The sequence below is a fragment of the Lolium perenne genome, chromosome 7, assembly GCF_019359855.2.
Source record: "Lolium perenne isolate Kyuss_39 chromosome 7, Kyuss_2.0, whole genome shotgun sequence".
NCBI classification, from domain to species: Eukaryota; Viridiplantae; Streptophyta; class Magnoliopsida; order Poales; family Poaceae; genus Lolium; species Lolium perenne.
In genome coordinates, this window is record NC_067250.2 from 295,832,914 (window position 1) to 295,846,593 (window position 13,680).

The 13,680-nt window shown below is 46.5% G+C and overlaps 1 protein-coding gene across 1 annotated transcript; it reads left to right on the forward strand.

Annotated features, from left to right (window-relative positions):
* Positions 1-1,075: 1,075 nt before the first annotated feature.
* Positions 1,076-7,409, forward strand: LOC127312145 (auxin response factor 17). Its single transcript, XM_051342604.2, has 14 exons — positions 1,076-2,000; positions 2,898-3,016; positions 3,160-3,258; positions 3,348-3,404; positions 3,484-3,639; positions 3,741-3,825; positions 4,011-4,101; positions 4,206-4,370; positions 4,447-4,569; positions 4,709-4,784; positions 4,969-5,116; positions 5,214-6,364; positions 6,654-6,844; positions 6,924-7,409. Exons 1-14 carry the CDS (start codon positions 1,934-1,936, stop codon positions 7,126-7,128), a joined length of 2,733 nt encoding a protein of 910 aa, XP_051198564.1. The 5' UTR covers positions 1,076-1,933; the 3' UTR covers positions 7,129-7,409.
* The last annotated feature ends 6,271 nt before the right edge of the window (positions 7,410-13,680 follow it).

The window sequence follows — 13,680 nt, forward strand, 5'->3', positions numbered from 1 at the left end:
TTAGACATATTTTGATATATTAAAAAACTAAAACTAAAAGTTCACACATACATATTCATGTGCTACGCGTCAACAAAATTGTTTAATGAAAAATGGACTTGTCGTGTGGTTTGTGTAAAAAATGGTAAATTCGGTGTTAAAAATAAGGCTTTTTACAAGACAGAATTTCTCTATTTTACATAGCTCACAAAAATATGGGTTTTTGGCGAAACTTAACAGACACATATATATTATGGAGGTGTATATGTAGAATTTTTAATCAAATTTTTTGACACTTCAAAATATGTTTTTGTGGTAGAGGAGCATATGCACCCGGAAGCCGAATTGAATTTCCGGTTTAGTCTGGCTTCGTTTGGTATGTATGGTTTGTGGATTCCAAATGTGGTCAAATATTTGTTACATGTTCCTACAAGTATGATTTATGCCACCTAGATGGATTTATGGTGTGTTTACTTTATGTGCATGTATGTGTTTTTGTATATTGTAAACATTCTTGAGACGAGCATATGACAGCGAGCTACAATGTCCGATCTACCAAATATCTCAATAGAGGTTTCCAATGTTTATTGCCTATCTTAGATATAAAAAAATTTAAAACTTTGAAGAACATGAGGTGCGTACAAGAGGTTTATTCTCACGCATTTGGTATTGGGGGTTTGTGGGTTCGATTGTGGTCAATATTAGTTACATGTTCCTACAACTATGGTTCATAAATTTTGTATGGTCTTAGGATTAATGATGTGCATTCTAGTGGATTGGAAAATGAGAATTTTTATTTAACCAATACATAGTTGCAAATTATATTACTCCATCCAATCTAAATTAATTGACTCAATTTTCTCGGGAATTGAAGGAAGTATGTCGAACATAATTATTTTATACGTGTCTCTAAAGCTATAATTGAGCTACACCAAAGCCAAAACAAAATATAATTTTTTGTTGCAAAACTTCGACATCACATAGACTGGGCACATCGTACGTGCAACGTTCGCCGCACATGGTAGACATCTTCCGGGGAGCAAGAGCACGGGCCTACGCTTCACACTATAAAATGCCACTGCACTGCTCTTGTACAACTGTACAAGTATACTCCCAATCACTAGTAAAACAAAGCAGAGCAGAGGGTATACAAAGATTTTACAAGAGAGAGGAAGGGAGGTGGAGAGAGGAGCGCCACTCGTGGGGTTAAAACCCCAAGAACAAGTTGAGCAGCAGCAGCAAGGGGGCACACATAAGCAAGCAAGCAAGCAAGCAGCTGCAAGAGCAAGGGGACTAGTGTCTAGAGGAGGAAGAAGCAAGCAAGCAAAGCCAAGCCCAAGAAAGCAAGCCGGACCGAAGCAAGCAAGGAGCAGTTGTAGCTGCAGCTCCTGAGCTCGAGAAAGCTGCGAGCAGACGCGACGCAAGCAAAGGGGGCCAGCAAGAAACCGGGTGGCAAGCAGGCATGCTCCTCTCCCCCCTCTCCGGCGGCGGCGGCGGGCGGATCTGCCGGGGAGCGGCGGCGGGGGCGCGGGGCTAACCGCCGGCAGCTCGCCGCACACGGGATCTGACGGCGCGGCTGCTCGGATCGACCGGCACCGCCACCCGGGGCACCATTTCCTGGCTCCGGCGGCGCATTCCGGCGCCCAGAGATCGAGGCTCCTCGCTGGTTATCGCTGCCCCTCGGAGGTGGAAGTTTGGGCACTCCTCTGATTGGCAACACTCGCGGTGATTCCCAGAGAAGCGTAACTGCGACGGCAAAAGGCCTCTGGCGGCGAGGTGAAGCGAAGAAAACGATGGGTTTTGGGAAGGCGCTGTGATTTGGCCTGAAAAGGAGGAATCTTTCCTTCGTTTTCTCCTTCCTTCCATCCTCCCGAGCCTCCGTGCACGCGCCCTCTTTTATTGCAACCTCAGATCGGTCCCTGACTGGCCTTTTCAGAAGGAAGGGAGTAGAAAAATGAGGCTCTCGTCGCCGGCTGGCGGCGGCGGGCTCCCAGCGGCTCAGGCGGCGGCGTCGCCGGAAGGTACTCTTTTTTGTCCTTCTCCTCCGTGGGGGTCGCTCACTAATGCCCCCTCGCTGTTCATTTATCTGCAGTGTGATTTGGAGTTTCTAGGACTAGTACTTGGTTGCCGTTTGTTCTTCATCCGGGATTAATTATAGTCGTCTGATCAGGGGGCGTCCGTGATCAGGCAATAACCCAATGCGTTAATTTGAGTTTGGAGTAAAATCTTGATTTGTTTGCTAGGGGACGCTGCAATCCACATCAAAATGCTTCTTGTGTGTTTGGTTTGGGGGTTCTTCTTGTATGGCCACCAAATTACAGGTCTGTAAAAAATCGGAAGGGAATTTCACTTCTGCGATCTCGCCTACTTCCCATGCAATTTATTGCTGTATGGGCTAATTTGTTAAAATTTCTCTTTACTGAAAGATGTGTATTTACATCTGAATAATTGCTATTTTTTCCAGCAAGATGAAAAATAATAACCTTAGGCCGCCTAGAAGTTAATTTCTGGATTTGATAGGGGATGTTGCAATCCACATGAAAATGCTTCTTGTGTGTTTTGTTTGGGGTTCTTCTTGTATGGCCACGAAACTACAGTTCTGTATAAAAATTGGAAGGGAATTTCAGTTCTGCCATCTCGCTTTTTTCCCGTCCAATTTACTGCTGTATGCGTTAATTTGTTAAAATTTCTCTTTACTGAAAGATGTGTATTTACATCTGAATAATTGCTAAGTTTCCAGGAAGATGAAAAACAATAACCTTAGGCACTTAGAAATTCATTTCATTACAACCCATTTCTTGAACAAATCTTGAGACGACCATATGAATTCATAGTTGTTGCAGTCCTTTGAGCTATCAATATTAATTAAAAAAAATCAACACTGACAACTCTTCAACAAAATTATTTTGCCATTACAGCTGCCGAGGAGCACAAGTGCCTGAATTCAGAACTGTGGCATGCTTGTGCTGGCCCGCTTGTTTCCTTGCCTGGGGTCGGCAGCCGGGTAGTGTATTTCCCGCAGGGTCACAGTGAGCAGGTTAGTGTAATTCCACTCCAATGCAAGGAGCTCTGCATGATCCTGAATCATGTGGCATTTTTGTTGCCAAACAGAAATCTGGTTTGACTATGTCAGAGATCATTTTTTTTTATGTAGATTTACTGGGTGAATTTCTGTCTCAGGTAGCTGCCTCGACAAATAAAGAAATAGAGTCTCAGATCCCCAACTATCCTAATCTGCCTCCACAGCTTATATGCCAACTGCATAATGTGACGATGCATGTAAGTATGGAGATTTGGAGCACATATTTCAACAGCTAAGTAATCTCATTGCTATCTTCGTGTTTCACAATTGGTGTTCTTACCTTCAGGCTGACGCGGAAACGGATGAGGTCTATGCGCAGATGACATTACAACCACTTAACCCGGTAATTATCTTTACTCTGTGCCATGTGAAAATTTCACTTGTTGTCCAAGAGAGTAACTTTAGCTTGCTTCTGTTTTCAGCAAGAGCTCAAGGATCCGTATCTACCTGCTGAATTAGGTACTGCAAACAAACAGCCAACAAATTACTTTTGCAAAACATTAACTGCAAGTGACACCAGTACGCATGGTGGGTTCTCTGTTCCCCGGCGAGCAGCTGAGAAAGTGTTTCCTCCGCTGGTCTGTGCTGTTTCTCTACTTTCAGCTCAATTTTTGAATTGACTTGATGCATAGAGTCAACTGAATCATCAAATCTTCTAACTTGCCCATAACTTATGTAGGATTTCACTCTACAACCTCCATGCCAAGAGCTGTTTGCAAAAGATCTTCATGGCAATGAGTGGAAATTCCGTCATATCTTCCGCGGTGAGTAGTTCTTAGTTGTTCTCCATGTTTTGATCATAACCTACTAGTTCCTCAGTCTCTCATTTTTTTATTGCGTTGGGAACAATGTCAAGCATGATACCATATGTTAACTCTTTTTTTGGGCGAAAATTTATTATCCATGCTGAGATAAGGAAGAAACTTGCTCATAAACACAAATTCTGCAGGTCAGCCAAAGCGGCATCTTCTCACTACAGGCTGGAGTGTCTTTGTAAGTGCAAAGAGACTTGTCGCTGGGGACTCTGTCCTATTTATCTGGTATGTCCACACAACACTCAAGATGACCACTGAGCACTCCTTTACATAATATCTCCTTTCCAGCATGTGGATGGTTGAACTTGTGTATCTCCTTTCCTTCGCAGGAATGATAACAACCAGCTTCTTCTGGGAATTCGGCGGGCAACTCGGCCACAAACGGTTATGCCATCTTCTGTCCTATCTAGTGATAGCATGCACATTGGTCTTCTTGCAGCAGCTGCTCATGCTGCTTCAACAAATAGCCGGTTTACAATCTTCTACAACCCAAGGTAGAATTTTTAGTATGCATGTGTTTGTTTGGCATTTTTCCTTGGGAATGTTTTAACATCTTTTTTTTGTGTGCAGAGCGAGCCCTTGCGAGTTTGTTATACCGCTTTCTAAGTATGTAAAAGCTGTGTATCATACCCGTATATCTGTGGGGATGCGTTTCAGGATGCTGTTTGAGACGGAAGAATCAAGTGTTAGGAGGTATTCTAAATTGAGTTTTGATGTATTTCTCACCATTTACCTAAACTAGTCGCATCAGTACGCATTAACTACTCTACTAACAGTCTGCTCTAAAAAACTATGAAACTCTAACCATACCAAATATTCTTTTTTTTTTCAGATACATGGGAACAATTACTGGAATTAGTGATCTTGATGCTGTTCGTTGGCCGAACTCACATTGGCGTTCTGTAAAGGTATATTTCCAGGGCACTTTTATGTTTTGTAGCCTCCAGTTAAGTCTGTACAAGAACATCGCCTGTTGTTTACCCATATACCATTTGGTTAGACAAGATGAAGATTCTTATAGAGATTGTTTGCTCCTTATTGGTACCAACTTGGTAGTTTAGCATGACAGAAAAGTATGTAAATGAAATGCAGGTTGGCTGGGATGAATCAACTGCTGGGGAGAGGCAGCCAAGGGTGTCACTTTGGGAGATTGAGCCCCTCACAACTTTCCCAATGTATCCTACTCCTTTTCCACTCAGACTGAAGCGTCCATGGCCAACAGGCTTGCCTTCTCTGCATGGTATGAGGGACATTTGATCTTTAGCTAGCATTTGTAGGGCTTATAATTGTGTAGTATGCTTTTAGTATGGAATACTATAAATCATCTCCTTCTGTAGGTGGTAAGGAAGATGACTTGACTTCCTCTCTCATGTGGCTTCGAGATAGCGCAAACCCTGGTTTCCAGTCGCTGAATTTTGGTGGTGCTGGTATAAGTCCTTGGATGCAGCCAAGGGTGGATACATCATTACTTGGTCTACAACCTGACATTTACCAAACAATGGCCGCAGCTGCGTTCCAGGACCCAACGAAGATGTCGCCCACGATGCTGCAGTTCCAGCAGCCACAAAACATGGTTGGTAGAGCTACACCACTTCTGCAAAGTCAGATTTTGCAGCAAATGCAACCTCAGTTTCAGCAGCATCCTTACCTTCAGAACATCAATGGAACCACAATCCAAGGCCAGGCTCAGTCTGAGTTCCTTCAACAGCAGCTCCAACGGTGTCAGTCTTTTAATGAGCAGAAGCCACAGCTTCAACAACAGCAAGAACAGCAGCAGCAGCAGCAGCAGCAATCACAGGGTATGCAAGTCCCTCAACATCAAGACATGCAACAACAAAAGAACATGGCAAACTACCAGTCAGCATTTTCTCAACTCTCCTCAGCTCCCCAGTCTTCACCAACGACACTGCAGGCAGTCTTACCGTTTTCGCAGCCTCAGAACTTTTCAGACACAAACATAAGTTCACTGTCCCCATCCAGTGCATCCGCCATGCATAATACAACTGGGCCATTCTCATCAGTAGCAGCTCCACACCTAAGTATGCCAAGACCTACTGCGGTACCTGTCCTTGACCCTTGGTCATCAAAGAGAGTTGCCATGGAGTCTCTGCTCCCTTCTCGTCCTCAGGGTACACCGCATGCAGAACAACTTGACTCAACACCGCCTAGTATACCTCAAAGCTCTGCATTGGCGCCGCTTCCTGGAAGAGGGTGCTTGGTGGATCAAGATGGGAACTCTGACCCTCAAAATCATCTTTTGTTCGGTGTTAATATAGACTCGCATTCACTTCTAATGCAAGGAGGTCTCCATGATGAGAATGATTCAACCGCAATTCCCTACTCGACTTCCAATTTTCTGAGCCCTTCTCAACATGATTTCTCCTTGGATCAAACACTAAATAGTCCAGGATGCTTAGATGAATCAGGATATGTGACATGTTCACAGAATGGTGATCAAGCGAATCAACCACCTGCAACTTTCGTGAAGGTGCGTGTCTTTCTGTATACGACAAGCATTCATTTCACCTGTAACCATCTTGTTTATTCCCCTGGTGAAGGTGTGTAATTTTCTGTTACTAGCTTAGTTGATAATTGCTGTGTGTTAGACATGCCTATAACCAATAAAATTGCTAGAAATATAATTGATAACATTGTTACTGTACTTTTGGAGCATACATTACCTCTAGATGTAAGAAACTACAATCCATGCTCTGAAAATTGCTCTGCTTATTTGCTAACTTATTCCTATGCCACTTTTGATATGTGAACAACAACAGGTTTACAAATCTGGAACCTACGGAAGGTCGCTCGATATCACTAGGTTTAGTAATTACCATGAACTACGTAGGGAGTTAGGGCGTCTATTTGGCCTTGAGGGCCAGTTGGAAGACCCCTTGAGATCAGGCTGGCAGCTTGTATTCGTCGACCGGGAGGATGATGTCCTTCTTGTCGGTGACGACCCTTGGCAGTAAGTTCTGTAACCCATACTGCTGATGTTCTGTGTTATTGTTTCCGTCCCATGCCTTTACATTTCTTCCAAATTGCAGGGAATTCGTGAACAGCGTATCCTGCATAAAGATCCTCTCCCCGCAGGAGGTCCAGCAGATGGGCAAGCAGGGCCTGGAGCTCCTGAGCTCGGCCCCCGGGAAGAGGCTAGGTAGCAGCAGCTGCGATGACTACACGAGCAGGCAGGAGTCGCGTAGCCTGAGCGCCGGAATCGCGTCTGTCGGCTCGGTTGAAGTTGAGTTCTGAAGAGAGCGCCTCCGCGAGCCGCTCGGCGTATGTTTCTGCAGCCCCTTTTTTCTCCTAGTTTTTTTTACGAGACCTGGAACTGGAAGCACATAGATCATGCCTAGCTCTTTCTAAGTTATGATGTACCATTCTAATAATCATCATGCCATGTGGTATCAACTTCGAAGTAGAGACTGTACCAGCCCTCTGTTTTGGTGAACGTGCCAAAACTCTGTTCCGTGGAAGTCTAATCCTGTGAATGTAGGATCTCTGATTATGGAATTCTTTGCCACTTACCGTCATCGAGCACGCCCATCTGCCGGTATTGTGCATAACCATTGCAGATTTTTTGGTTTGTTGGCACAATGGCATGATTCCAAAATTTGGTTCAGATTTTTTTGATCTTGTATCGGTAGCACCAGGATTTAGGCTGGTGCCAACGCAGGCGTGAGGGGAGGTGCTACCGCCCGAGGCGGGGCGAGAGCCAGGCGAGAGGCGGGCGAGACGCTAGCGCCGGGCGCTGGTTCCACCGCCCGGCGGTAGGGGGCGGTATCGCCCGCCTATAGCCCGCGTTGGAGGCGAGAGCGGGGCGAGAGGGAGGCGATAGCGGTGCTAGTGGGGGCGGTAGGGAGGCGATAGGGAGGAGAGAGGAAGTGAGAGCTGTCACTATAGCCTGTGCACTGGCACCGTGGGGTGAGAGTGGGGTGAGAGTGAGGGTAAAAGCTGACGTGGCGAGGCTATAGTGGGGTGATGCATTGGCACCAGCCTTACTATTTGCTGTTACTGGTATTGTCAAAACTAATCCTGTGGATATAATGATATATGCTCTCTTTGGTCGCGTAGTGCCATCGATAATGCCCGTCTTGTTCAAATTCTAAATTCAGTTCAGGTTTTGTTGACCTTCAAAGCCTCACTTCCAAATCGGTAGTACCTCAGGAGTTGCTATTTGCTGTTGCTGGCATTGTCAAAACTGGTAAACCATGGCGTTCCTGGTTCCACATGCAACCATTTTGTTCCTTGGCATGGCTCCAAAGTTCAGTTCAGATATCATTGATATTGCATTCCAAATCAGCAGCACCTGGGTACCAGCTGCCAGGGAATGAGTTGCTATTTCTGAAAACAAGTATTGCCAATACTAGTACTGGTATAAAAGGCACTGCGGACTTGCGGTGCAATCCCATGAGGATCCTGGATGGAGGGAGTAGACGGTAGACCCAGGGGCAGACAGAAGCCATCTTTGGAGGAATGTATGCGACTAGGCATCATCATCATTCCCTCTCTTTTCAAGGACTGACTTTGCATCCAGAGAGGGGAGAGCTGGACCAGCCTAGCCACATCCCATGTGAGGCCTGGGACCCCGTATCCGACTCACTCACCCTTGTGGAAATTGCATCTGCAAAGAAGAAGAAAGTTAGGATTTTTTTATCCGAAGCGGAGGCAAAAGGTTTGCCTCATTCCATTAATTAACAAGAAATAGTTTGACAAAGCAAATAAAAGAAGTACTCAAGTGATTGCCCTCCTGGCATTACAAAACTCAATTGTTAGCCTCTGCTATTATCCAAAGTTTAACTTTGTATGGTGAGGGAGGCCAATGCCTTACGGTTTAGTTTGCCCTTGATAGACATTTTGTCCCGCCACTCTTGGATTGATAGGTTCGCCGTCCACTCTTGTGTGATGATATTGCGGAGTCAGAGCCACTCTTTTGTCATCCCCAAACTCTTTTTTATGTAGCGACAATGTGAGAAGAAGTGAGCCGCCTCTCATTGGTTTGTTTGCATTCAGGAACAAACCTCCTTTGTTTGCTCCAAGTGGTGAGCGAGTGTGGATGTGATGTGATGCCGCTCCATCTATCACACTCGCACATCCATTTCTTCAGGCCTTAATGGTGGTGCCCTCCTCGGTCCATGTATCCATCCATCAGTCTATCTCCCCCAATCGAGCGTGCTCGTGGTGTGCTGTCCCAATGGTCCTCCCAACTCCCAAGAGGCGTGGATCATGTGTATGTATGAGACTAGGCAGATTCTAGGATTTATTCCCGGTCTCCGTCGATCGCACACACGGCGTGCGTGCGTGTATGGAGTGAAAGAGAAGACTGTATCTGTGTGTATAAATTGGATTGGGTGGGCTAGGTTTGGACTTTCACAAGATTTAAAGCGGCAGCACAGCATATAGTACGTACATCTGCGAGAAATATTTCTCCGGGGGATTTGGGCATCTCTCCTCCGATCGGCGATCGCCGACGATGATTCCTCCGTCGCGCTCAGATCTCCGGCCGGCCCCATCGCCAGATCTCCTTCTATTTTTCACGCGAAAGGGATGAGGTTGAGAGTGAAACGCACGCGCGCGCGCAAGTGGAGGAGGCGTGAGCTCGCTGTCGAGTTACCCGGGCGTCGCCGTCGGCGGCAGTGCGGCGTCGGAAACTGGAGCTCGGCTGGTCTGGTTCAAGGGAACAGACGAGGCGACGACGCGATGTGGCAGTTCCTGTTCCTTTCTCACTAGCTACGTGCGGCTTGCCAAAACCCATGCTGTATCTTCCTGTGGAAATTGGGATGCGAGGCTGGTTGAATCGCTCTATTGCAGTTGTATGTTTGATGCTCCAAAATCCTTGTTGTTTTATCCGGTTTCCTCGTGCTTAAAATAACTTCAAATCAGCGCACCATCGAGTCACAAGATGCCTCGCTCAAGGCTGTGACTACTCGACGAGGTGGGATTGGAAGGAGAGGAAACTAAGATATCGCAATCTGTCGATCGGTCACGGCCGCAAAGGATGATCCTGGAGGTGGTCGCATAGTAGAGTGGAATCAGCGGCCCACCTGTTTTCTGTCTTGCTGAACCTGTCTCAATGTCTTATAAAAAACAGATGATATCAGACTGTTTCTGTTTTATATATCGGACCAAAAACGTGGTCTAGTAGTGGTTAGGAGTAGGACACAAGACTGAATCTTGTGACCTGAGTTTCAAATCTCGGTGGGACCTAATTTAAACTCATTGTACAATTTTGCCTGATTTTGCAGACATGAGAATTTACGTACACCGGATGATAACTAATCGTATTTTCGTGAACCTAACATATCAAATCATATGTAATATTTTTTTATAAATTTTAGTGGTTATTTTAGGTGCTTGTATCTCACATCTAGTACATAGAATTTATGATTTTTTTGGATTTTTATTGAACAGCCACCAAAAAAGCTAGAGCGCCAAACCAGAGTATTAGAAGTTTCTATAAATTTGCTGGCATAATGTTACACTGGAAACCGCTATCTACTAATATATTTGTTAGGCTATACTCAACATATATGTCTCCGAAAATATATAAGCTAATTAAATCCTAATGGAACGGCAAAATATGAGGCATACAATTTTTAGCCTCCATCAATAGTAAGAAATATAACATGCTAACTACATATTGGAAAGATACACTTATTAAAAGGGTAATAAAATATGAACTATGAAATTATAAGAGGGTAATCTAATAAAATAATTAATATGGAAGTATAAGATTTTAGTGTAAATTATATGTCTGGCTTGATTAGGCCAAAAAAAATAAAGTAGAGCAAGCAGTCTTAACTTTGCACGGGGAGGGGTGAATCTAACACTGACATATATTAGTTCAATCGGATCACGAGCATTATCATCCTAGACGCATATCTTTCTTCTCACCTTTTGGCTTCGTACACGTGTTGCCCTCTGCGTGTTGATTTTACGCAAGGTGAGTTCGTGTCCACCCTCAAGCTGACATGTCAGCGAGAACACTTAAATCCAATTTTCATGTAAACATTCGTAGTAAAACAAAGTAAATAAGAGCACAACGAATTGGTAAGTCCTAGTTAACAGCAGAAATATTATTTTTCTTCACCAACATGCATAACAAATTAAACCTAAATTGTATTAAAATAACAATTAACCCTACATATATCAATGCTAAAACAACTACTTGTTTATGCTACAAGAATAACAGTACCTAGCAACCATTTCCGCAGCCTCAGAACTTTTAACTTTTAAGACACAAATATAAATTCATTGTCCCTATCAGATGGATCCGCCATGCATAATACATCGGGCCATTCTCATCCGAAGCAGCTCAACAAAAATAATAATAGCACAACGAATTGGTAAATCCTATTTAAACAACGGGAATATTTTTTTCACCAACATACATTTTTTTCGAAATGGGGAAATATCGCCCCAGCTTCTGCATCCAAAGGATGCACACGGCCTTTTTTTATTAGATTATTCACAAAACCTTACAAGAACAATACAAAAGATCAATCTCGAAGCAACCTTAATATACCTACAGTGGGATGAAGAGGGTGACAATACACCAACTCACATCATCCAAAAAAACTAAATGCCTTCCCAAACCGTCCAATAGCAGGTGAGAATCACATCCAGTCGAGCAGACTCTCAACGCACGCCAACACACACGCCACAGAAGTTGCTACCGCCGTCTTCCTCGACTCCATCTTCAAGAAGGATCATCGTATTAACTTTGCAAGACCTGTCGTCGATGCCACCATGACGCTAGACGACTCCACCATCCTGCACGCATACATCATCCCGCATCTCACGTTGATACCCTGCAGCACCATGCCACTGAGACTCAGCGCCAACAATGTGGTAGATGAATACCATTCACCGACATCCGCCAACATCCAGCAGATGCTCCAAAAACGATGCCCCAAGAGGTAGAACGACGCAGGGCGCGCCGCCATCGTCCGATCCGAGAGACCCGGACCTAGGGTTTCCCCCGGAGCAGCACGAGTGAGAGACCGCAGACTGAGACGACGATGCCTTCAAGAAGGTAGCGGCGCGACACATCGCCATTGTCTGCCAACCGAGGTAGGAGCACGGTTTTCACCGGCAGCCGCGCATCCCCAACTCGCCGAGTGTAGTGCCTAGACGGGCAAAGATGACACCTTCGACAAGGTAACGACGCCGACCGACGGCGCCATCATCCGCCAAGACCGAGGTCGAGGCTCAGTTTTCACCGGCCGCCATGACACCCCGGACTAGATCACCATTGCCGGAGACCTGTGTAAGATCCCATGATCCCCCACACAGGACTACCAACCTGGCCGACCACCTCCGACAAAGAAGATGACCACCACCACCATGCCCGGGGCTGCTGCCCCAGGTTTCCTCATGACGCGAGAGATGCCCACGAACGCCTCACTGCCGAGGGGGCAGAGCCACAACATGCAGATCGACGCCCGCCCAGGCCCAAACGGACCTAGATTGGACCCGATCTTCACATCCGTCGTCCGGCCGCCACATGCAGATCGACGCCATGGCCGTCGCCTCCCTGCGCCGCCGCATCAAGGAGAAGCTTGGTCAGCCGCCGCCGCCGTGCCCACCGATCTTGGGAGTGAGAGAAGAGGCCGCCGCCGCCACGCCGCAGGGCTTTGCCCGGCAGCGCTTCCGGCGACGGCGGCGGGGGAGGGGGCGCCCTAGGGAGGACGAAGTGAGGGCTCCGGTGGCTGGGCCCCGGCGCGGGGGGGGGGGGGGGGGAGAGAGGAGGTTAGGTCGCGGGGGCTTCACCAACATACATAACAAACTAAACCTAGATTGTATTAAAATAACAATTAACCCTACATATATCCATGCTAAAACCTCATCAGAAGCAGCTCAACACCTAAGTATGCCAAGACCTACCGCGGTACCTGTCCTTGAACCATGGTTGTCAAAGTGAGTTGCCATGGAGTCTCTGCTCCCTTCTCGCCCTCAAGGTACACCACATGAGCAACTTGACTCAACACCGCATAGTATACCTCAAAGCTCTGCATTGGCGCCTCTCCCTGGAAGAGGGTATTTGGTGGATCAAGATGGGAACTCTGACCCTCAAAATTATCTTCTGTTTGGCGTTAATACATACTCGAACTCTCTCCTAATGCAAGGAGGTCTACACGACGAGAATGATTCAACTGCAATTCCCAACTCCACTCCCAATTTTTTGAGCCCTTCTCAACATGATGTCTCGTTGGATCAAACACTAAACAGTCCAGGATGCTTAGGGCATTTCTAACGGGACGATTCATCTGGTTCTCGCGTGTTCGATTCGGTCCATGCGGAGAAACGGACAGGCCGTGCACATTCCAGCGGGGCGATCCAACTGACCGACTCATCCGCCTCGACCCATCCGTTCACCAAACTTGGGGGGAATGGATGCGTCGGTGCGGACGTTGCGCGGACACGTGCGTGTCCGGCCATCAGCCGTTGGGCCCGGTTTGTAAGTGTCACGTTACGCTAGTTAACTAATTCATTAGGATCAGACACGGGTTACTACCCATCAGCCGTAAAGCTCGCAATGTAAACCAAAAAAAACGGCCGCTACTACGCCGCCCACTAAATGTCTACTCCTCGCCACCACCAAGGTCATCCTCGTCCATGGCCACCTGTGTAGCCTGTATGGCTGCTTCCTGACGGTGTTGCATGGCAATGGAGCGGCAGCGATGGAAATCCCGGCGGCATTGGGCATGGCGGCAGGCCAAGGTGGTGGTGATCTCGGCCTCCCAATGCATGCTCCTCTTCTCCTCCGCTGCCGTCGGGGCCCGGTCTGCTTCCTCCGCGGCA